Source organism: Trichosurus vulpecula, chromosome 2, assembly GCF_011100635.1.
Source record: "Trichosurus vulpecula isolate mTriVul1 chromosome 2, mTriVul1.pri, whole genome shotgun sequence".
NCBI classification, from domain to species: Eukaryota; Metazoa; Chordata; class Mammalia; order Diprotodontia; family Phalangeridae; genus Trichosurus; species Trichosurus vulpecula.
Window position 1 is genome coordinate 180521397 of NC_050574.1, and position 24188 is coordinate 180545584.

At 38.5% G+C, this 24188-nt stretch overlaps 1 protein-coding gene across 1 annotated transcript in view; it reads right to left on the reverse strand.

Moving 5' to 3' along the window:
- Window positions 1-220: 220 nt before the first annotated feature.
- MICU2 (mitochondrial calcium uptake 2) overlaps window positions 221-24188 on the reverse strand; it is a 166939-nt gene continuing 142971 nt past the window's right edge. Inside the window, 5 exon segments of the mRNA XM_036747578.1 lie at window positions 221-903; window positions 5240-5397; window positions 6511-6619; window positions 7267-7438; window positions 13745-13842. Of these exon segments, the coding sequence (XP_036603473.1) occupies window positions 799-903; window positions 5240-5397; window positions 6511-6619; window positions 7267-7438; window positions 13745-13842 (642 nt within the window). The 3' untranslated portion in view covers window positions 221-798.

Here is a 24188-nt window from a genome sequence, read left to right on the forward strand (position 1 = left end):
TTGCCTTAAGAGGACTTATAGGATTTTTAGGAAGCAAAAAACTAGGAGGAATTAAAATGAAAACATATACATTTCTACATAATTTATAGTAAATATCACTAAAATAAAAAAATTATAAGAATCAAATACTTTAGAGTAAATAAGCATTGTTTTTAAATTTTTCTTAGATTACCCACTCTTTTTTGCAGTTGTAAAGAATATGTGGAAAATCAAGCACTGGTTCACAATTTTTGATAAATATTTTATTATAATTCTAATTCAAATACTGATTTTTTTTATCACGTATTAAGATAACTCATATTCAGACCCACAACAGCAATTAAAAATACAGGAAATTCCTAAGATAGAGACTAGAAAACTTGTACTGAGTTTCTGACTCAATTTTTAAATTCTGGATTGTGTGTTTTTGGAGTGTGATAGTAAACATATATTTATGTCCACAGGTACTTCTCTTGCTTCCAATCACCCAATTATACTATTGTTATCAACAAAATTAGAGGCCAGTACAAATATCATGTTCTTAAGCCTGAGAATAGAAAACATAGTTTAATCTTAGATTAGAATTTAACAAGTCTAAAATCCATTTTTGTAAACTTCTATGATTTCCTAGTAAAAGAAAAAAAAGATTTTCTTCATGAAACTTGATTAGTCTTATAAAATTATATAATTGGGAAGCAAGTTCTCTTACCAATACATTAATGAATAGGACTTAAGAAAAACATAAATATCAGGCACTTAAAAATTTAATATCTGGCTATCTGAAACACTGGAATTCCCACTACCTTTGTTTTTTTGTTTTTAAAAATAGTTTTTTCCAGCTTGTTTCCAGACTTCTTTTAGTGCTTTCATGCTTTCTCTTTTCACACATTTCCAGTATTCTTGCATGCCTGGCTGCTGTGGTTCCTGTTTACAACAACAGCAAAACCATAATTTAATAATTTAATGTCCATTGCAGTATTTCATTGAAAGTTAAAAATTTGATCATTTTGTAGGTATGGACAAATCTCTAGGAAAAAAGGGAGTCAAGGGGGTTCAAGGCTTCAAGCCCAACAGACCAGAAGAATCACAGCTAATGACGGAAATAGAGAAACTGGAAGGGAAGCTATTTTGAAGAGGAAAGCCATGGCTTTAATATTAGACATGTTGAATCTGAGGATGGCAGTAATATCCTAAGTGGAAACTTTCAGGAGATAACTAGAAATATGGCACACTCTTCCTAATCTTAGGGGAAAAGGTCTAGAGTAGGGATGGGGAACCTGCGGCCTTGAGGCCACATGTGGCCTTCTAGGTCCTCAAGTGCAGCCCTTTGAACTGAGAGCCAAACTTCACAGAACAAATTCCCTCAATAAAAGGTTTTGCTCTGTAAAACTTGGACTCAGTCAAAAGGCTGCACCCTAAGACCTAGAAGGCCACATGTGACCTTGAGGACGAGTTTATTATATTACAAATGAAAGTGTTTGTTCCTGATGCAAAATGCTGCAGATAGTCATTCATTTTCTTTAAAAAGCCCTAAGCTTTTCAATACTCTCAATTTATCTTACAATGTGGAGACAGATTCACTAAGGTCTTAACCTTTCTTCAATGTTTATTAGGTTCTTTTTTAAACGAGGAATATTTGTCCTGAATTCAAGACTGGCAGCAGTAGGAATGGCAGTAGCAGCCAAGATGAAAGGAAGTACAAAATTAGAAGGAGGCAATCTAACCCATGTCAAAGTGTACAGAAAATATTGGAAACTATGAATCTGGAGGGTTTCCTGTATTTGTGGAATTGTTTTGAAATAGTGGTGCTCAAGGTATGGATTTGAGAGTCACAGAGGTGACAAAGTCATGATAGAAAATACATTTTTCAAGTGAGTACAACCAGAGAAAAACAGGGATTCTTTAAGAAATACCTACACGGTGGGGAGGGAGAAGCAATATGCGAATAGGTAGCTGCCTGTGAAGGAGACAGAAAGTGTCACTGAAGTCATAGCAGGATAGAGAACTCTTCCCAATGGAAGAGCTAGTTTCAAGAAGGAAGAAATGACTAACAATGTTGAGGAGAATAAGGGTGGAGACAAAAACTTTAGATTTGGATATGCATTCACTGATAAACTTTGGCTGAGTGCAATGGTGGGGTCAGAAGCCAGTCTTAAGGGAGTTAAAGATGGATGTGGACACAGTCTCTTATTTGAGAAATTTTGCATTAAAAGGATGGAAACTAGATGGCAATTAGAAATAGCAGGGCTAAGGAAACTTGACACAGCTTTTCTACCGTCTTTAAGGACTTTCATTGGGACTACTGGAAAACCTCTTGTGAGCTATCTAAGGCTGAATGAGGGGTGCATGTGAGGCGAGAATGGTGAACTTATTTTTCTCAAATCTAACTATTCTGCCACAATCTCTGCTAAATTCCAGTCTTGCATCTCCAACTGCCTTTCAGACATCTAGAGGGGGATGTTCAGTAAACATCTTCAACACAATATGTCCAAAACAGAACTCACTGTCTTTTCCCCAAACTCTCCTGCTTCCCCTATACCTTCCCTATTACTGTGGAGGGAAACACTATCTTCCCAGAAGTCATCCTGGATTCCTCACTATCTCTCACCTGCAACCCCCATAGCCGGGCTGTTGCCAAGGCATGTCAATTTCTTCTCTGCAACATCTCCTGAACATGCCCCTTTCTCTGCTCTGACACTGCCACCATTCTAATGAGGCTCTCATCACCTCAAACCTGGACTATTGTACAGACAGTTCTTACTTTATGTAATTTTGCAGTAAGCAAATTTAACTTTCCTGAATGAATTCTGAAAGAATCCTCCTTCCAAAAAACCCTATGTTAACTTTACTGTACAGTACTGTGCTCTCTTCACCCCCCATCAAAAAATAAATCCCTTAAAAAAAACTAAACAAACCCTCCAAGGGAAAGCAGAATGGACTTGGAGAGATAGCCACTGCCTGGCCAGATGGGGGCTTATCTTGAGACCTCAACACTGAGAGAGACCACCTGTGCCCTGCTCCACCCACCCACAGTGGGTCTGCCCTCTGGTACTGTGTGTCTACCCTGACCCCCACATGCTGCCTATCCTCCCTCGTTTTGTGTCCATGTCTGGCCCCCATGTGTCTGGCGCTGGCCCCAACATGTTTTTTCTTCTCTTGATTCTCTGTCCCTTGAACTGAGTGCTGGCCCCCTCCCTCCACAGGGTATGACCCCCCTTCCTGTCTTCCTCTTTCCCTTCCTCCCTTCCTCAGTCTGTGGGCAAATTCACATTAAATAAAACTTGCTTTATGTCAAGGTCTGGTCCACTTAAAAAGTGAGAACTGTATGTGTAATAGCCTACCAGTGAGTCTGTCTGCCTTGAGTATCTTTCTACTCCAATCTATCCTCTATTCAGCCACTAAAATGATTTTCTTCAAGCACAGGTCTGATCATGTCACACCTTTCCTTCCCATGCCCTGCTCTGTCAGGAACAGCAAGAAGGCCAGTATGGTTGTATCACTGAATGTGTTGAAGGAAGTAAAGTGCAAGAAGGCTAGAAAGATAGGAGGAGGTAAAAATGTGAAGAACTTTAAATTCCAACCAGAGGAATTTATATTTAACCCTGGAGGTAACAGGGAGCCACTGGATTTATTAAGTGGGGGGCATGTATGGCATATCGGACTTGTGCTTCAGGAAAATCACTTTGGTGTCTATGTAAAGTAATAATTTGAGTGGGGAGAGAGTAGAGGCAGAGGGATCAGTTAGGAGGCTAGTGTGATATTTCATGCAATAGGTGGGAGTCCTGAATGAGGGTGGTAGTCACATGAGAGGAAAGATGGCAACACATGTGAAAGATGTAGAGGAGAGATGACAACATATGACAACTCGTTGGAAATGTGGAGTGAGAGGGAGTCAAGGATGATACCAAGGTTTTGAATTTGAATGACAAGAAGGGTGGTGGTGCCCTGGATAGTAAGGAGGAAGTTCAGATGAAGAAAGGGTTTTTGGGGAGGAGTTAATAGGTTCCGTTTTAGACATGTCACGTTTCAGATTGCCTACTGGATATCTAATCTGAAATGTCTAAAAGTTGGTTAGGTGGAACTCAGACTCCAAAGTAATACTTAGGCTGGATATATAGATTTGAGGGTCATCTGGACAGATATGATATCTGAACCCATGAGAGGTCACCAAATGAAAGAGAGGAGAGAAGCAGATCCAGGACAGAGTCCTGGGGAATACCCGCAGTTAACTGGCATGATGTGGATGATTATTCAATAAAGGAGACTGAGAAGGAAAAACAGGAAGTAGGAGAACCAAGAAAGATCAGGTTCATGAAAACTCAGAGACAGAGTATACAGGAGGAGAGGGAGATCAACAATGTCAAATATTGCAGAGAGGTTGAGAAAGATGAGGACTGAGAAAAAAGACATCAGATTTGACAATTAAGATCTCACTGGTGACTTTGGAGAAAGGAGTTCAATTGAGTAATGAGGTAGGAAGACAGATTCTAGAGGGTTTTGAAGAGAAGGGGAAAAGAGATATAGAATGAAAGCTAATGGAGACAGGAGGATGTAGTGAGGAGACTTGGGCACATTTGTAGGTAGAAGGGCAGGAAGCAGTAAACAGGATAATACTGTAGATGAGAAAAAGAGAAACGATTATAGTGGAGGCAATCTGCTGGAGAAGTCAGGAGGGAGTAGGACCAAGAGGACATACAGAACAGGGGTTGATTTCAGGGGGCTCATGAGATTGGGTGGGGGAAAAATTACATTTTCATCTTCACTATAATTGGTTTTCTTTGTAATCTTCTGTATCTTATTCTCATTAAAAAACATTGTGAGGAGAGGTCCATAGACTTCACCAGATTGTCAAAGGAGTCCATAATGCACACAACAAAGTTAAAAATCTCTGTTATAGAATGTTGGGACTTAGGGCAAAGAGCCACTTTTTTTTTCCCCCAAGAGACTAGAATAAAGGAAGAGCTAACTGGGGATGATATCAAAGGATTGTGAGATGAAGAGAAAGGGAGGAGAGTGAGCTCACTGAGAATGATCGCTTGATTTTCTTTATCAAGTATGAGACAAGATCCTCAACTGAGAAGGTTGAGTGAGAAAACACTTTTGGAAGCTGAAGGAGAGAAAAGAAAGTCTGGAATAGCCACTGTGGGGAGGAAGACAGGGAATCAATTAGGAGGAATAAAAGGATTGCCTTGCTGCAATGGGGATTAGATAACATAAATTTTATGTATTTGAAATTAAAGATAAAAACTGGATTTGTTACCAATAAGCCTCGATGCATCCTGTTCTTTAAGACCCCAAGAAACTCTCCATGGCTAAGGCAATCATCTCCATCTAAATCAAAGATCTTGAAGACGGTGTCCAAAATATTGTCTGAGAGCTCCTGGCCTGTTGCCACTTTCACAGCTCTCTTAAACTCCGCTAACAAAAAGAAAACATAAAAGAACATTATATAGACCCCATGAGATTGGGATGATACAACACAAGTGGGATTCAGTACCACCTCAGTGTTCAGATTTTAGCAACTTGAACTACACGGAAAGTCCAAACCAGTAATCTTGCAAATATCAAATCTCATAACTACAAATAGCATTACAATAAAAATCTTGCTATGACAAGTACTAGTATTTTAAATTTTCAACCAGCATAATGATCAAATTAGTTCTAACTGTACTAAATATAACAAAATTACGATATATGTAGAGAATTTGAAAAATACATTGGAAGTCATTGTATCTACACTTGTATTTGGCCTATATAGGGCTGAACTTCTACCTTTTGGATACTGCTCGATCCATTGCAACAGCTAGAGCTAAGTAGCATATTGGATAGAGCATTAGACTTGGAGTCAGAAAGACCTGAGTTCCAGCCTCAGACACTTACTAGCTATATGACCCTGGGCATGTCACCCTCTACGCCTCTGTTTCCTCAACTGTAAAATTGGGATCATAATAACATCTACTGTCCAGGGTTGTTATGAAGATTAAATGAGGTAATATTTATAAGTGCTTAGCACAGTGCCTGGCACATAGCAGGTGCTTAGTAAATGCTTACTGCCTTTCCTACTCTTTAATTCAATTCAGTTTATGTAGTCATGGCCAATGCTTTGGATTGTGACTTCAAAAAGGAATACTCCACAATATGTAGATCTGTATTTAAAATAGTCAGTATAATGGTGACAAGATAGTTTCTTGCCACTTAATATCAGTTTCAAACAAACTTTTCCATATTCGTCCCTTTGTTTTTAAGAAAAGTATAATCAAAAAAGTGAGAAATCTCTAAAAGAAAATGAATATGATGCTAAAATAAGTTGATGTTTTTAAAATAAATTTTTATAGCTATATGAAGATATAAGATTTTAAAGATATAAATAGAAATACAGATAACTACATCAGCAGTAAGGTACATTCTTACAAACTGGTAAAAGGTCAGTGTTTTGACTGACAAGCTTGATTTTTGAGAGGAATCATTTGGTTGAACTATGATTTAGAATGGCTTACAAAATAAAAATGTTCATGATTACATTTTACTTGCCTAGTTTGACAGGATGATGAGCTAAACTAAACATTTCCATTGTGATTGAGAAGTCTTCCAAGTGGGTTGTAAACTTGCAAAATGACTTGAATTCTTCCAAACTAATATTCTAAAAAAAAGTTAGATTTATTGAATTTTTGAAAATAGGTTAAGAATTTTCAGGCTTAGAAACAAATATAATTCTCTATAAAGATATATCAAATGAGTAAAAGGTATAAAAAAGAAACTGTTATAGAAATATGGATCTCAGAGCTGTTTTGAAAACTAAAGTGCTATGTAAAAATAACATATAATTATAATTAAGTCTAATTCTTGCTATTTTAATAACACAATTGAAATAAAGAAATAACATCCCTAGCTTCCAGAGAGATCATTAATTTCCATTTATATCTATTGCTTGCCTTCTCACTCCCCTTTCCCCACCCAATTGTGGATATTCTCATTTGCATGTACAGGTCATTAGATTTTAAAAGTCCAATTAAAATAGTACTTTAAAAAAATCAACTTAGAGATTTGCTAAATTAGGCATATGTCATATTTCTGACAAACAGACAAAAACATTTATATTTGAAAATTAAATACATTTAAACAATAATTTGAATTTACGAAAAATATGAACAGAACTTTTGATTACTGTGATATTGATAAAGAACAAGTATAAAATCTGGATAACTTGAAAGGAAATCTCAGGGACAGAAATCAGTTTAATTATGACTATTCTATTTCTATCACAGAAATAAGTATATGTATACCAACCTCTCCTGCTGACAACCTCTCTCTCACATTTTGCCAGTAAACATCTTTGTCCCCAGTGTCTGTGAAAAAGAGTAACCATTCTGCAAAGTCTTCTTTCCTCATGTGGTTCAAACCTTTTGAAAACTGTAGGAATTCCATTTCTTGTACCTCTGTTTGCAGATCTTCCATAAATCTAAGCATGAAAATATAAAATTACAACATATAAAAATGTTGAGTTATGTATTCAATTTTAGTACTGAAATAAATAAGTTAAAATTGCAGCTAAAGGATGCCAGTAGTTGGGTATCCTTGTGCCAATACCTTAATCTCTGGGGGCCTCAATTTCCTGATCTGGAAATAGAAGCCTGAATTAGATCATCTCTAAGGTTCTTTCTATAATAAATTCTATGAAAATGCCATTTCCAGTGTTTTGTCTAATAATTATACTATCAGGGTGATTTCTAAGTCTTTGTGCACTTCTTTATGTAGACTGTAATAAAAAACCAAGATGATAAGAATAATTAATGTACTTCTGCCCCAGTATATTCTAAAAGTCGGTTTCAAAAAGCATTCTGAAAACAATGCAAAGATAGTATAAATCTCTGAAAGATATATGGTTATTTTGTGTTTTAAAATGTTGCTAGTGTTGCTGTTTTCCCTATGTGAACATGACAAAATTGATGTGTAAACAGCACATCTTTCAACTCAGACACAATTCCTTGGTTTATCATTGTAGGGACTAATTGTCAGACCCATGATTATTTCACTCTAGTCTGTTTCATACAACTAAATCATGTGTAACAGCATAATAATATTCCATCCCATTTATATGTCATGCTTTCTTTCAGCCATTCCCCAACTGATAGACGCTCTCCTAATTTCTAATTCTTTGTCACTTAAAAAGAAGCTGCTATAAACATCTTTGCAATATAGGTCCTTTTCCTCTTTTTTTTTTTTGGTTGGGGGTGGGAGGCCTTAGTCTAGTAGTGGTATTGCCTAGTTTAAAGGGAAGCACAATATAGTGACTCTCTGAGCACAGTTCCAAATTCCTTTCCAGAATGGCTGGACCAGTTCATAGCTCCAGGCATCAATGTACTGGTTTTACTACAGCCCCTCCCCAAACTGTCATTTTCCTCTGCTGTAATCTTTGTATGGGTATGACATTGTTTTAATTTGCTATGTGGCATAGAAGACAGAGCATGAGACCTGTAGTCAGGAAAGCCTGAGTTCAAATTCTGCCTCTGACACTTACTAGCAGTGTGACCCTGAACAAATAACCTCTCTGTACTTCAGTTTCCTTATTTGTAAAGTAGGGACCATAATAATATCTACCTCACAGAGCTGTTGTGAAGATCAAATGAAGTAACATCTACAAAGTGCTTTGCAAACGTTAAAGTGCCATATAAATACTAGTTATTATTAAGAGGTCTTCATTAGTGATACGGAGCATTTTAAAGATATATTTGTTGTTAGCTTGGATTTCTTCCTTTGAAAACTTCCTGTTCATGTTACTTTACCAGGTATCCACTGGGGAATGACTCTTGTTCTTATATATTTGAATCAGTTCCTCACATATCTTGGATTTGAGACCTTTACCAGAGAAATCTTCTGCATTTTTTTTTCCCAGTTAAAATAATTTTCCCCTATGTCAGAGCGCCTTTCTTTTCCTGTAGGATGCAGTTCAGGCTTCTTCTTTTGTATGAAGTCTTGTCTCATCCCAACTGCTAGCGCCCTATCCCCCTACACTACCTTGTATTTAGCTATTGTGTGTATGTGTGCATGTGTATACACATATCCACGTATTTATTAGCTTTATATGTACAATATATATTTTTATATGTACTGTTTGTCTCCCTCTTTGGAATGTAAGCTCATTTGGAAAAGGGATTATTTCATTCTTTGTACCTGTATCCTCAACACCTAGCACATAGTAGGTATTCAGTAAACTGAGGCAAAGCTCCAAGGAGGTATCAACTTATTAGAAAGACCAGTGGGTCCTTATCATTTGGATGCAAGACTCTCCTCTGCAGTCACAGATACCTTTGCTTTGACTCTTCAAGTTTTTATAGACATTGAGAGATTACTAAAGATAACAAGAGGTAGTACAATGCACAATTGGTCAGTTTCAGAAGTGGAGCCTCTCCATGCCCAGCAGTCACCAGTGTTTAGTCACCAGAGCTCTGGGACTTTCTACAGGTAGTTACGAACATTAAGTGTGAAGAAAGAGAAAATGAGAAGACTGTTAGAACACAGTTCTCAGAGTACATTATAGGAGTGGGGTAGAGTAAGAATAATAAACAAGTTAGTATAAGTCTTTATAACAGGCCTAAATAATACAGTGTAACTCTACCCTAAAATCAATTAAAAGCAATATAATAATCAATACATAGTGGATTAATTAATCCTAACTTACATAACTCCTGTTCTTTTTTTCCTTATTTATTAAATATTTTTAGTTTTCAGCATTGATTTCCACAAGATTTTGAATTACAAATTTTCTCCCCATTTCTGCCCTCCCCTCCACTCCAAAATGGCATATATTCTGATTGCCTTGTTTCCCAGTCAGCCCTCCCTTCTGTCACCCCACTTCCCTCCCCATCCCCTTTTCCCATACTTTCTTGTAGGGCAAGATAGATCTCTATGCCATTGCCCATATATCTTATTTCCCAGTTGCATGCAAAAACAACTTTTGTTGAACATCTGCTTTTAAAATTTTGAGTTCCAAATTCTCTCCCCTCTTCCCTCCCTACCCACTCTCCCTAAGAAGGCTCACAATTCAACATAGGCCACACATGTATCATTATGTAAAACCCTTCCACAATACTCATGTTGTGAAAGATTAACTATGTTTTGCTCCCTCCTATCCTGTCCCCCTTGATTCAATTTTCTCCCTTGACCCTGTCCCTTTTCACAAGTGTTTGCTTTTGATTACCTACATCCCCATCTTCCCTCCCTTCTATAGTCCCCCCTTTTTTATCCCATTCCTCCTTCTTTCCTGTGGGATAAGATACCCAATTGAGTATGTATGTTATTCCCTCCTCAAGTCAAATCCGATGAGAGAAAGATTCACTCATTCCCCCTCACCTGCCCTCTCTTCCCTTCCAACAGAACTGCTTTTTCTTGCCACTTTTATGTGAGATAATTTACCCCATTCTCTCTCTTCCTTTCTCCCTCTCTCAATATATTCCTCTCTCATCCCTTAATTTGATTTTATTTTTTTAGATATCATCCCTTCATATTCTTCAGTGTATTTTTCAGTATTTTTTTGGGTCTCCTTTAGCAAGTCATTGACTTGTTTTTCATGGTTTTCTCGCATCCTTCTCATTTCTCTTCCCAATTTTTCCTCTACTTCTCTAACTTGCTTTTCCAAATCCTTTTTGAGTTCTTCTATGGCCTGGGGCCAGTTCATGTTTTTCTTGGAGGCTTTGGTTGTAGGCTCTATGACTTTGTTGTCTTCTTTAGGCTGTATGTTTTGGTCTTCTTTGTCACCAAAGAAAGAATCCAAAGTCTGAGACTGAATCTGGGCGCATTTTCGCTGCCTGGCCATATTCCCAACCAACTAACTTGACCCTTGAGTTTTTCAGTGGGGTATGACTGCTTGTAGACTAACGAGTTCTATGTTCCACGTTTGGGGGGGAGGTGCCAGCTCTGTCAGACCTGCACTCCTCCTCCCCCAAGAACTCCCAGTCCAGACTGGGCTTAGATCTTCAGCAGGCTGTTGCACTCCTGCTCTGATCCGCCACTTAATTCCTCCCACCAGGTGGACCTGGAGCCGGAAGTAACAACAGCTGTAGCTGCCCCACCTCCGCTGCCCCCGGGGCTGGAAGCTGAACCGCGAACTCCTTCCACTCCCGCAGCTTTTCCCACTAACCTTCTCCGCAGTCTTTGGTGTTTGTGGGTCGAGGGGTCTGGTAACTGCCGCAGCTCACATATTCAGGGCGCTAGGGCCCCCTCCGCCCGGCCTCTGGTCTGGATGGGCCACGCCGCTCAGGCTGGGCTCTGCTCCACTCCGTTCCCAGCTCCCAGCTCCCAGCTCTGAGCTCCGTGTGGGATAGACCTCACCCAGAGACCATCCAGGCTGTCCTGGGCTGGAGCCCTGCTTCCCTCTGCTGTTCTGTGGGTTCTGCCGTTCTAGAATTGGTTCAGAGCCATTTTTTATAGGTTTTTGGAGGGACTCGGGTACAGAACTCACTCTAGTCCCTGCTTACCAGCTGCCATCTTGGCTCCGCCCCCCTCCATCCCTTCATATTCAACTCACCCTGTGCTCTCTGTCTATACATATATATATATATGAAATATATATATATACATGTATATATACACACACGTATACACACACACACACACACATATATATGTATGTATATTCCCTTCAGCTACCCTAATTCTGATTTACAAACATCATCTTTCCATATAGGAATGGAAACAACACAGTTCAACTTTAGTAAGTCCCTTATGATTTCTCTTTTTTGTTTACCTTTTCATGCTTCTCTTGATTCTTGTGTTTGAAAGTCAAATTTTCTATTCAGTTCTGGTCTTTTCATTGAGAAAGCTTGAAAGTCCATATTTTTCCTTGAAGCATGATACTCAGTTTTGCTGGGTAGGTGATTCTTGGTTTTAATCCTAGCTCCATTGACCTCTGGAATATCACATTCCAAGCCCTTCGATCCTTTAATGTAGAAAGTGCTAGATCTTGTATTATTCTGATTGTGTTTCCACAATATTCGAATTGTTTCTTTCTGGCTGCTTGCAGTATTTTCTCCTTGATCTGGGAGCTCTGGAATTTGATGACAATATTCCTAGGAGTTTTCTTTTTGGGATCTTTTTCAGGAGGTGATCAGTGGATTCTTTCAATTTCTATTTTACCCTCTGGCTCTAGAATATCAGGGCAGTTCTCCTTGATAATTTCTTGAAAGATGGTATCTAGGCTCTTTTTTTAATCCTAGCTTTCAGGCAGTCCAATAATTTTTAAATTCTCTCTCCTGGATCTATTTTCCAGGTCAGTGGTTTGTCCAGTGAGATATTTCACAATGTCTTCCATTTTTTCATTCCTTTGGTTCTGTTTTATAATATCTTGATTTCTCATAAAGCCACTAGCTTCCACTTGCTCCAATCTAATTTTTAAGGTGGTATTTTCTTCAGTGGTCTTTTGGACCTCCTTTTCCATTTGGTTAATTCTTCCTTTCAAGGCATTCTTCTCCTCATTGGCTTTTTGGAGCTCTTTTGCCATTTGAGTTAGTCTATTTTTTAAGGTGTTATTTTCTTTAGTATTTTTTTGGGTGTCCTTTTGCAAGTCATTGACTTGTTTTTCATGGTTTTCTTGCACCACACTCATTTCTCTTCCCAATTTTTCCTCTACTTCTCTTACTTGCTTTTCCAAACCCTTTTTGAGCTCTTCCATGGCCTGAGACCAGTTCATGTTTTTCTTGGAGGCTTTTGATGTAGGCTCTTTGACTTTGTTGACTTCTTCTGGCTGTATGTTTTGGTCTTCTTTGTCCCCAAAGAAAGATTCCAAAGTCTGAGTCTGAATCTGAGTCCATTTTCGCTGCCTGGCCATGTTGCCTGGCAACTTACTTGATCCTTGAGTTTTAGAGTATAGAGTACTTTGTCTCAAGCTTGAGGGGCTGTGCTGTTGTTTTCAGAGCTATTTCTACACAGCAAGCTCTGCCACACCAGCGTTCCTTCTCCCCCAAGAACTGCCAACCAGGATTGAGGCCCAGATCAGGCAGGGCAAAGCAGGCTTTGCACTCCTACTGTAATCCGCTGCTTAATTCTTCCCACCAGGTGAGCCTGGGGCTGGAAGCAACTGCAGCTGTAGCTCTGGAAGCAGCCTCAGAGTTGCACCACCTCTGCCGCCCCCTGGGCAATGGCCAACTGCAAACTCCTTTCACTCTGTCCCAGCAGTTTTTCCCACTAACCTGTTCCGTTGTTTTTGGCCTTCGGGGGTTGAGAAGTCTGGTAACTGCCACAGCTAACTGATTCTGGGTGCTATGCCTGCTCCGCCTGGCTCCCAGTCTGTTTGGTCCTGGCGTGGTCCATGCTGGGCTCTGCTCCACTCCGCTCGCAGCTCTGTGCGATAGACCCTTCTCAGTGACCATCCAGGCTGTCCTGGGCTGGAGCCCTGCTTCCCTTTGCTATTTCGTGGGTTCTGCAGCTCTAGAATTTGTTCAGAGCCATTTTTATAGGTGTATGGAGGGACCTGGTGGGGAGCTTAAGCAAGTCCCTGCTTTCCAGCCGCCATGTTGGCCCCCTCATAACTCCTGTTCTAACAGTGTTAACTAAATCAAACTTAATTCTATCCTACCTTACACAATCATTGATACCCATTAAATCACAATGAATTGATCAAATTGAGTAGATGTATCAAAATTATTCTCATGCCTCCAGGCAAGATACACGAAACATAGTGCTGTGGGTGAATATACTAGGTGATTTACTGGCAATCTGAAATCACAACTGAATGTCAAGAATACACTTAAAACTCTAAATACACACAAACCTTCGAAATTCTTTATAATGAAGTTTCTTTTTTCCTTCCTTTCCAAAGAAATACACCTGAAGAGTGGTATTAATTCCAGAATCTTCCTCTTCTGGCTCCTATAAAACAAAATTACTAATTTTTATTAATTATGAATGCAAGTTATTTTACAAATTCAAGTTAAACAAGCATTTTCAAAGCATCAAGTATATGAACAGTATTGTGCTTAAATGAAACACTCCCTGATCATAAAGGGTTTATATTCATTCCATTCCAGTGTGTGTTAGGTGAAGGGGGGCAGGGCACGGGAATAACAATGAATATTCCTATAGAGATATAGCCTGGTTCTGAGATTTCATTGACACAGGGTTTCTCTCTCTTTCTGTGTCAATTTATAGTCTTACAAACTAACTAGCTAGAAGAGTGGCCCAGAGATGGGACTTGAACCCCATTGGAGGCTGACTTTCTGTTCATTCTGCCACTGCTACCTGCTCACATTCCTATAGCATGTTTAAAGTTGGCAAAGTGCTTTCCTTGTAACAACTTGTGAGGTAGTAATGTGAATATTAATATTCCAATTTTACGTGAAGAAATGAAGGCCCTACTAGATAAATACTGATCTCAAAGATAACAGTAGCAATTGATCAGTTTCTGTGGAATGTCAAAGAGTATTCAAAGATCAAGCAACCAGTCAACAAACATTTATTACGCACCTCCTCTGTGTCAGGTACTGGTGATACAATTAAAATGAAAGAAACAATACTTAGTCAAGGAATTTACATATTAACAGGGGCGACAATAAGTACACATATCTTAAAGTGGTTAAATAAAAGTTAGTTTGAGAGAGAGGTGGAGGATAAGGAAAGAAGGTTTATATACAAAGTGGTGCTTGAGTTGCATTTTAAAAGAAAAGCGGGACCCTAAGAGAGAGATAGAGGTAAGAAGGGAATGAATTCTGGGTATGGAAGATGGTAAGTGTAAAAGCAGAGCTGGGAGATGGAGTTTCTTCTGTGAAGAAAAGACAGAAGGCCGGTTTGGCTGAATCAAAGAATGTAGGTGGAAGGAGTGATGCTGATAAGGCTGGAAATATAGGATGGGGGCAGGCTGTAGAGGACCTTAAAAGCCATACTTTTAAGTTTCTATTTTATCCTGTAGATACATATGAAGTCACTGGACTTAGGTAAGTAAGGGAGTCACATGGTCAGATCCGAAATTAAGGAAAATTACTTGGGCAGCAGGGTCTAGATTCTAGAACAAAAAGATCATAAAGATATGTGGACAGGGCAATTAGTAGTCAGTTGCTGTAATCGAGGTGAGAAGTGATAAAAGCCTGAACTAAGGTGATAGCTATGTGAGTGCAGAGGAGTCAATTACAAAGATGTGGAGGTAGAAAAAACAGGAGTAGGCAACTGATTAGATGTATGGAGTGGGGAAGAGTGAGGAGTTGAATATAACTCTGAGATTATAAACCTGAGACACTGGAATGACAGTAGTGCCTTCAAAAGAAACAAGGAAGTTTGTAATTAGGGTGGGTTCTGGGGCATCAGGGAGGAAATTCATTTTGAAATGTCCAATAGGTAGTTGGTGATGTATGACTGAAGCTCAGGGGAGGAACAATTTGGATATGCAGATTTGAGTCATTAACACAGAGGCATTAACACAGAGGTGACAATTAAACACATGGGAGCTGATAATTGGTCAGCTGACACATATGTCTAAAATGCTTTTGATCAATGTTCCTAATATATGTATGGGTTTATTTAAAAGCTTTAGTAATGCCTTCCATTTCTGTATATTCCATTTCAGAATATTTTCAACATAGGGCAACTGAATTAGATGTTCTGATTCTCACATGTAGTCTGTTCCCCTCATTTACTTTTTTATTTTAAAATCAGTACCAAACAGTTTTTAACGATCATAGCTTTGTGGGCACAAGTGTGACTTCTTCATTCCTCCTTTTTTCTTTTTAAAAAAATTTCCCATGAAGTTTACATCTTTTGTTTCTCTGGATGAATTTTATTACTTTGTCTAGTTCTATAATCTATTGGTAGTCTGATGGATATAGTACTAAATCTATAAATTAAGTAATGTCATAATTTTTACTTTAGTATAGCTCAGCCACAAACTATCATTACACATCCTATGATAAGTAATTATTTCTATCAAGTGCTTTGTAATTGAATTTATATGTCATAGTGGACTAACTCCAAGAGATTTTATGCCTTTTGCAGTTTTTTTTTTTTGTAGCTTAGAACTTTGCTGACACTACTAATGGTCTCACAGTATCTTTGCTGACATATATTTATATCTATATATTTATATATCTATCTTTGCTGTTACATATATATATATATATATATATATATATGTATCTCAAATTACTTTAGAGATAGTAGTCATCTTTATTTATTGGGAAAGGTCCCAGTGTACCCCCACTGCAAATGAGGCTTGCTTTTGGTTTGATAGATATATTTTACATTAGATAAGGTTCATCTATGCCTAGGGTTGTTAGCATAAATGAGTGTTGTATTTTGTCAAAGGTTTTTTCTGTAACTATTGAATTAATAATGTGGTTTTAGAAATAAGATTAATTATGTTGATTATTTTCCTACTGTTGAATCATCTTTGTATCCTTGGTATAAATCTAACTTGGTAATGATGAGTAACTTCTTGGATCAATTAATCAATCATTGTAGTCTATTTGACAGGATTTTATTTAAATATTTTGAACTGACATTCATGAATGACACTGATCTATAGCTTTCCTGTGCTTTATCCTTTCCTGGTATAGGTGCTAGGACTATTTTTGTCTCATAAAAGAATCTGGTAGAGTGCTTTCTAAATTGAGAAACTTTTTTTACAATAATTTGAGTAGTACTGGTACTAATTTTTCTATAAAAATCTGATGGAATTTTCCTATGAATCCATCTATCTTTTATATTTATTTGCAATAGCTCTGTACCCTAATATAGGGTCAATTTTTGTAAAAGTTTCATGTGGTTCTGAGAAACACGTGTATTCTTTAGCAGTCTCATTTAAAAGATGATAAATATTTTACCTATAGTTTCTCTGGTAATTTGTTCATTTCTACTTTCCTTCTTTTATCTTTCTGTTAAACTTGTGCAAAACTTAGGGACGTTAAAATCTCTTCCCACTATTATATTACTGCCACTACTGTATTACTGTCTATGTCTTCTTGTAGGTCAGCTAATTTTTCCTTTATGAATCTGGAAGCATATGAATTGAGGCATTTGGAGCATATAAGTTTAATTGATTTAGATTCGTTGTCTATGGTATGGCTCATGATAAAGGGCCTCAATTTTTTTTATAATAACTAATTTTCACTTTATTCTATAGGCAATATGCCAGCTACCTCCTTTTTTTTATTGCAGGGGGGAAGGCAGGGCAATTGGGATTAAGTGACTTGCTCAAGGTCACACAGCTAGTAAGTGTGTCAAGTGTCTGAGGCTGGAATTGAACTCAGGTCCTCCTGTTTCCAGGGCCAGTGCTCTACTCACTGTGCCACCTAGCTGCCCCCACGGCCTCAATTTTTTCTGTAAAATATGAGGCCTGAGAGAGTGGGGAGCCATGGGAGGTTTAAGGAGGGATGAAAAGGTTTCGAAGAGCCACTGTGGAGAGTGGGAGAGTGAATTGATGAGTAAGGTATTACTATACCTTAGGAGCTGTGAGGGTCGAGCTGAGTTTATGTAACATAAATCTGTAGTGGACCCAGTCAGAATGGTCATATGATTTTCTCCATCTTTATTTAATAGCACATGTGAAGGAGTAAAGGTAGAGAATGGTGGGAGTGATACAAAGCTGAGGCTTGGGCTTCGAAACATCAGCAATATAAGGGGATTAGAGATTCAAGAAATGAGCACGGTATGGAGTTAAAGTGGTTCACCAAAGGGTTAAGATGGGGAAAAGAGGAATGAGTGGTTAGTGCAGGGGAGATCGCCTGGGAAAGAATTGAGGTGTCAAGGGACTGGATGTCACGATATGGATGAAGAGCAGGGTTTTGTAAAGGAAGGCAGGAGAGAAAGGTGAAAAACCAATAGATTATGGTTGGATAGGGAATTTTATAATTCGTGAAAATAGATGTGGTACATTTGTAGGTGATGGTAAGATCAAGGGTGTATGTGTGACTGAGGAGGGGTGGAGGAGTAGGACATGGGAAATGAGTAGGTTGAAGAATTGAGTGGTTAGGATGTTTGAGGTCCCCTATTTTGAGGGTGGGAGTTAAGGAGAAAAAAATATATTCTAGGTATCAAACTCCATTGAGGAAGAAATGGGAGTTACCTGAGGTTCTACAGACAATAGCCACCAGAATTTTGATTGAGTGGCAGATACTGTAGGGAGTTAGTGCCGACCCCGGGGCTGCTTGGACCCTAGCGCTTGGCCTGTTTCCTGGGTAATACCAGACAGGCTTAGTAGGAGCTGGAACGGTAGGCGCCCGGAGGAAAGACTTCCGTCCCTACCAGCCCCCCTAACAGCACCCCCCTCCTGCTCTGATAGCCATCCTTTCTCATGCAGGCAGAGTTCATTCACCAAGGACTCACAAGTCCATTAGGAGGAACACAGCTGGCCACTACCCAATGCTCTTGAACAAGTGCCTAACACAAACGTGCTTTGATTAATGGGAACTTCTTTGATACTTTACAAAGGCATCCTGCCCCGTGCCTCACATAGCTCATACAGCTCTGATATCAGCTGGCTACATGCCTGAGCCTTCCCATGCCTCCGTAGATACTGTAGGACAGCACCCCGCTCTGTTCCCATACTCCTATGGAAACCACCTTACCATAGCCCTAGTTTTTCCCATACGCTTGTAGGCAACATAGTTTACAATAATCCAGATTCTTCCCACCAGATATCACTACTTACATCTAATCTAAGTGCAACAATACATTACTGAAGCACATCTCTTTTTTCCCATGCTCTCATCCCCTTGAACACCTGCTTCTGCTCATGTAGTGCAAAACCCTATAAAACTGGATAATGTCTGCCAATAAATCGGAGTTATATCCATCTTGGCTCCTGCCTCATCATTGCGTACTGAGACAGGGCAACTTGCTGGTCAAGACCCTAACAGATACGAATTGCATGAACCTCAAAGGAAGAAAGATTACTGAGTGATGGCAGTAGGGGGAAAACCTGGAAATGGCAGTGGGGAGCAAGGAGTATTCCTTGGAGTTTCAAGCAGAAACAAATTTTTCTCTGATATTAATCTGTGGATTTGATTAATCATCATTTTCTTATCTGTATAAAAAAGTTCTAGGCAGTTTTCGTCTATTATTGACTGCTACTAGTCTCGTTTTAGAATTTATCATGTTTCACAGGCAGATGTCTGATTCTTAAGTTCTCTTTGTATATCTGCCTCCAAGATCTACTGCTTTGACTCATACAGTACAGTACAAAGTCACTTTTGCTTCTCTTCTGCCAAATCTACTTTTACTTTTGTATTTGAGTTCCAAGTCTACCATTCTCTTTTTCAGAGTTTCTACTACTTTGTTATTGTTTTTATTGGGTTTAGGAGTTGATTTCTGACATAATTTCTAGCTAATACCTTCTTTTAGGAGTTTCATGGATTTTTTAAAAACCAGTTTGGAGTTTTTTACTGTTTTTTTTTTATCTCTGGGGAATCTGCCAATTATTTCTCATTGAGGACATCTGGTTTATTTTCCTTCATGGTAAAATACTTATTCAATATATTATATCCTTTTTGTGCATTTCTACTCATTTCACCTCCTTTTTATGAGTTATTTTTGGATCTAGGCTTATACTTCACCCTTTTCTTTTGTAGTTTTTGTCTTTCAATTTTTCTGTTATAGTCCTAGTGCCTTGTCTCTGGCTTCCTCCCTCATTCTTTGTCTCCTACCTTTTCGTAGCAATGGGGCCATCTTTTCACCTGCACAGATTCCTGAGCATGGGGTGGAGGTGGGGGAAGAGAATATACTTTTATATAGAGCCTCCTATGTGTCAAGCACTGTGCTAAATGCTTTACAATTATTATCTCATTTGATCCTCACAACAGCTCTGGGAGCTAGGTGCTATTATCATTCCCATTTTACAGAGGAGGGAACTGAGGCAAACAGAAGTAAAGTGACTTGCTTAGCAACACAATGCTGGTGTCTGAGTTCACATATGAACTCAGGTTTTCATGACTCCAGCTTTAGTACTATATCCACTGTGCCAACTAGCTGCCTCTGCAGGGGTATTGCTACATTCTTTGAGCTCAGGTGGGGGGGCATAAAATCATAGCTTTAGAACTTGAGGGGGCCTTAGAGATCATTCAGCCCAATCTTCTCATTTTGTGGAAGAAAAAATTAAGGCTGAGAGAGGTTAAGTGATCTGCTCAGATTACATATGTAAGTAGTAGAGACAGGATTTGAATCTAGATCCTTGACTCCAAATACACAATTCTTTATTAGTATTTTTTTTTGTCAACTCCATCCTCTGATATTATTTTATGTATACTTTGAATTTACTTGCCTGTGCCCTGTGATGATGCTTTGATGTGAAGAACTGGTTACCAACAATTTTTTTTTCATTATACTTTTTGGGATGGAAGGAAGGAAAGAATATATTGTTTGCTATGCTCACGTAAACTAACCATGATTTCACCTAGACACTACAAGATGAATATAAACATTTTCAGTGCTATCAAGGTTACCTAAAAATGGTCTATGGATTACTACTACATATGCCCTAAAATAAGTCCTTATAGGCAGGGGACAAGACACGGCATCCAGTCTTACCACTCTTCTCAGAGACTGGAAACTAGAGCTGTTAGTCCCCTTCATATTGACACAAGAAATAAGCTTGTCCAACCAGAACTCTCTCAATTAATTTTAATACATTTCAAGTCTCCAAGAACCTTGCTCCAGAAAGTCCTGGAATGTCCAGTACTCTAACTTCTTGAAATATGGCTGGTTAGTCTTGTTAGAGTAATGGTCAGGAAATGTTTGTAGTCCAGGAAATGCTAGACATTGGAGTTGGACACCACAGACAAAGGCGCTGTACACCACTAGGTCAGTCTGGAGAGCTATAAGGCCAGAAGGTTACAAACCTGGGTGACTAGGAAGGTGTTAGTGCATTCAGTAGGAATAAAGAAGATGACAGGATAGGTTTTAGGATAACAATTTCTTATATTAGATGGTTCTATACCAGGTAATATCTGTAAATAAATGTTTTTAGGTAACTGCCACATTTCCACTCTAAAAGAGTCTATGAAAAGGGTTGCATTTTTAAGGCTATGAAAGTAAGATTTGAATGTCTGGCCCCATAAAAACATGATGTTTAGATAAGAAAAAACTTAAAAGAAAGTTTACCCTTAGGTTTCTTTTATTTATTTTTATTTTTAGCAATGATTAATCCTTTTATGTTTGATCTTATGGGGAGAAATATTATATAAAATCAGAGGAAAATATATTCACAAATGAAAAATCCTTTAAACAAGAGAAAGCACAAGGAAAACTTGGAAACAGCTGTGCTGTTGAGAATAGACTGAAAAACAACACCCATGGTAATTAAAAATGAATTTTTGGCTAAACTACAGCTGTATTTAATTTTATACTCAACAATCTTAACATCTAATCTAATTAGAAGAGTATTTAAAACATGTTTTATCAGTGTGTACTCTTGCATATGGAGAATCAAAATTAGAGAAGCTTTTTTTCCTTAAGTCAGCTCAGCAGGAACAATCTCTTTTAGAGAATTATGAAACTGTAGGACAAATGAATATGCTTTCATTTTAAAAACTGTATTATTAGGCAAAAAACACTGGGCAGGATAGTTTAGTGGAAAGAGCAGTCTATTTACAATCAGATGACCTGTATAAAAATCCCAGGTCTGATACTTACTACTGGGCTTTGTGTTGTTCGGTTGTCGTATGACTTTTCATAGTACTCTAGGCCCTTCTGTCCTCCACTAACTTCTGAGAGTCTGTCCAAGCTCATGTTTTTTGCTTCCATGACACTGTCATCCATCTCATCCTCTGCTGTCCCAACAACCGGGTCTTTTCCAATGAGTCCTGTCTTCTCGTTATGTGGCCAAAGTATTTAAGCTTCTTAGTACCTGGGACAAGCATATGAATTTTCTAAGCCTTAGTTTCCTCATTTTTAAGATGAACAATTTGAACTAGACGATTTCTGAGGAAATAAAGCTTTAAATCCTTTACTTGTCTTCCCTTTCATAGTCAAACTCTTTGAAAAAGCTGTTTATACTTAGTAACTTGAATTCTACTCAGTTCTTGGTCTCTTGCAATCTGATTTCCAACCTCATCATTCAACTGAAATTGCTCTTTCCAAAGTTAAATCACCTAAATACCAAACAGCCTTTTCTCAGTTATCCTTCCTGGCCTCTTTGCAGCATTTGACACTGTTGATCATCTTTTCCTCTTGCACACTTTCTTCCCTTGGTCTTCCTGACACATTCTATTTTGTTGCCACTCTTTCTTATTAGACTGCTTCTTTCAGTCTCCTTTGCTGAATAATCCAACCATGTCCTACTCTTTCCTTTTCTTCCTCTCCTTTTGCTACTCTCCTCTCTCTCTCATCAATCAACAATTATTTATTAAGTGCCAATTATGAACCTGGCACTGTTAGACAATGAAAATAAGGACACAAGAATGAGATACTTCATGTCCTTCCCTAAGGATCTTGCATTCTATAGGTGAACAATAGCATGCATTATGTAATATATGAGCCAAGTACCAAAGGGTAGAATAATTCTGGAAAAAAGAGTGTGTGCTAGGTGGAAAGGTGCACAGTTATTAAAACAAAATTCTTCTTTTGGTAACAATGAAAGTCAATTTTTCTAATGGTGGCTGAGATAATATTTGAGATATTGCAGAATATTTTTTTGTTTGTTTCATCAGTAAGAGGATGATATGCAGGATGATAAAGAACGAGCCAATGGTGACAAAATAAGATTGAAGGTTGAAGTAATGTGATTAGACAGTATGTGATGACAGATAATCTCCTGCAGGAATAGGAGTTAGTGAGCCTCTACTGAAAGGCAGAATCCAAAGCAAGTGGGGAAGTATTTAATTTTTAAAAATGTGTTACCACCACAATGCAGAACTAACCTTGGGAAGGGGCAATCAGTCATGAACTAAATCATAATGTGATGTGTTATAACCAAGGAGTATGTAGCCATAGATTTTTATTCCTGAGAGAGGAGCTGGGGGTATGAAAGGAGAAAAGAGATGTATATTGGCTTGAAGATGAGATACAAGCTTAAAATGAGATTATTTCCTTGAAAAAATAGGCATACTTTATAAAAGTAACCCAAATTACCATTTAAATTTTTTTTTACTAGAACTGTTGGATTGTGAAATGGTTAAGGAATGGGTAGGTGTGAGGGTGGGGCAACATGTATGGTCCAGAACTTTTTTTAGCTATACTCAGAGGAGGGGCTCTGCCCTCTGGAATCTTACTCCATTCCTCTCAGAACACAATGCATATCTGGCCATCCTATCCAGCACTGGGTATTTCTTTTCTTATCCCTATGATTATATTGGGCAGAGAGGAAGAGTAGGCATACTTCTTGTTTCTCTGCCACTTTTTGACTCTCTGTCTGCTGCCACCACTCAGCTACCTCTCCTCCTTTGAGGTTCAGTCCATCTGACTATATCACTCTAGTCAAATTAAGGTTGTATGGTTGCTGGCCATCCCCCTTTCTAAAGGAGTTTAGTACATGGCTCACAGTCTTCCTCTCTGTCCCAAATCTTCCCTATATACTTGGGACTTCAACATTAGTACTTCATAATACATATTAATCCTTCAAATAGCCTGGATTCCCAGCTCATTGATCCCCTGACCTGTACTTTCAATGTACTTTAGCCATATCCTTGATTTCCTCTGTAAGTACTCTACCTTCAGGATTTAGAATTCAAATTCTTCTGATTCTAACCTCTTATTCTTCCGTAACTTCCTTTGCCTAATGTCTTTCTGGGTCTGGTAAGTGATATAGTGGATAGAATGCTGGGCCCTAAGTCAGTAAGGCCTAACCTCAAATCTGGCCTCACACATTTACTAATTGCATAACCCTAGGTAAAACAGTTTCCTTGCCTCAGTTGTTCTCAGCGGTAAAATGGGGATAACAGCACCTATCTCACAGGGTTATTATGAGGATCAATTGAGAGAATATTTTTAAAATGCTTAGCACAGTACCTGGCACATAGTAGGTGCTATAAATGCTTATTACCTCCTATTCCACCCACTTCCCACAACCTATAATACTCCTGGTCCTCACAGCAATCTTTAGGCATTTACACCTCCATGGTTTCCCAGGCCAGTTCAGTTAAATAGTATTAAGTGCCTACTATGTGCTAGGCACTGTGCTATGAACTGGGGATACAAAGAAAGGCAAACCCTCCCCCCGCCAAACCTCAACCACAGTCCTTGCTTAGAAGGAGCTCACAATTTAATGGTTACCACCACTCGTTTGGCCTCACTGTCCT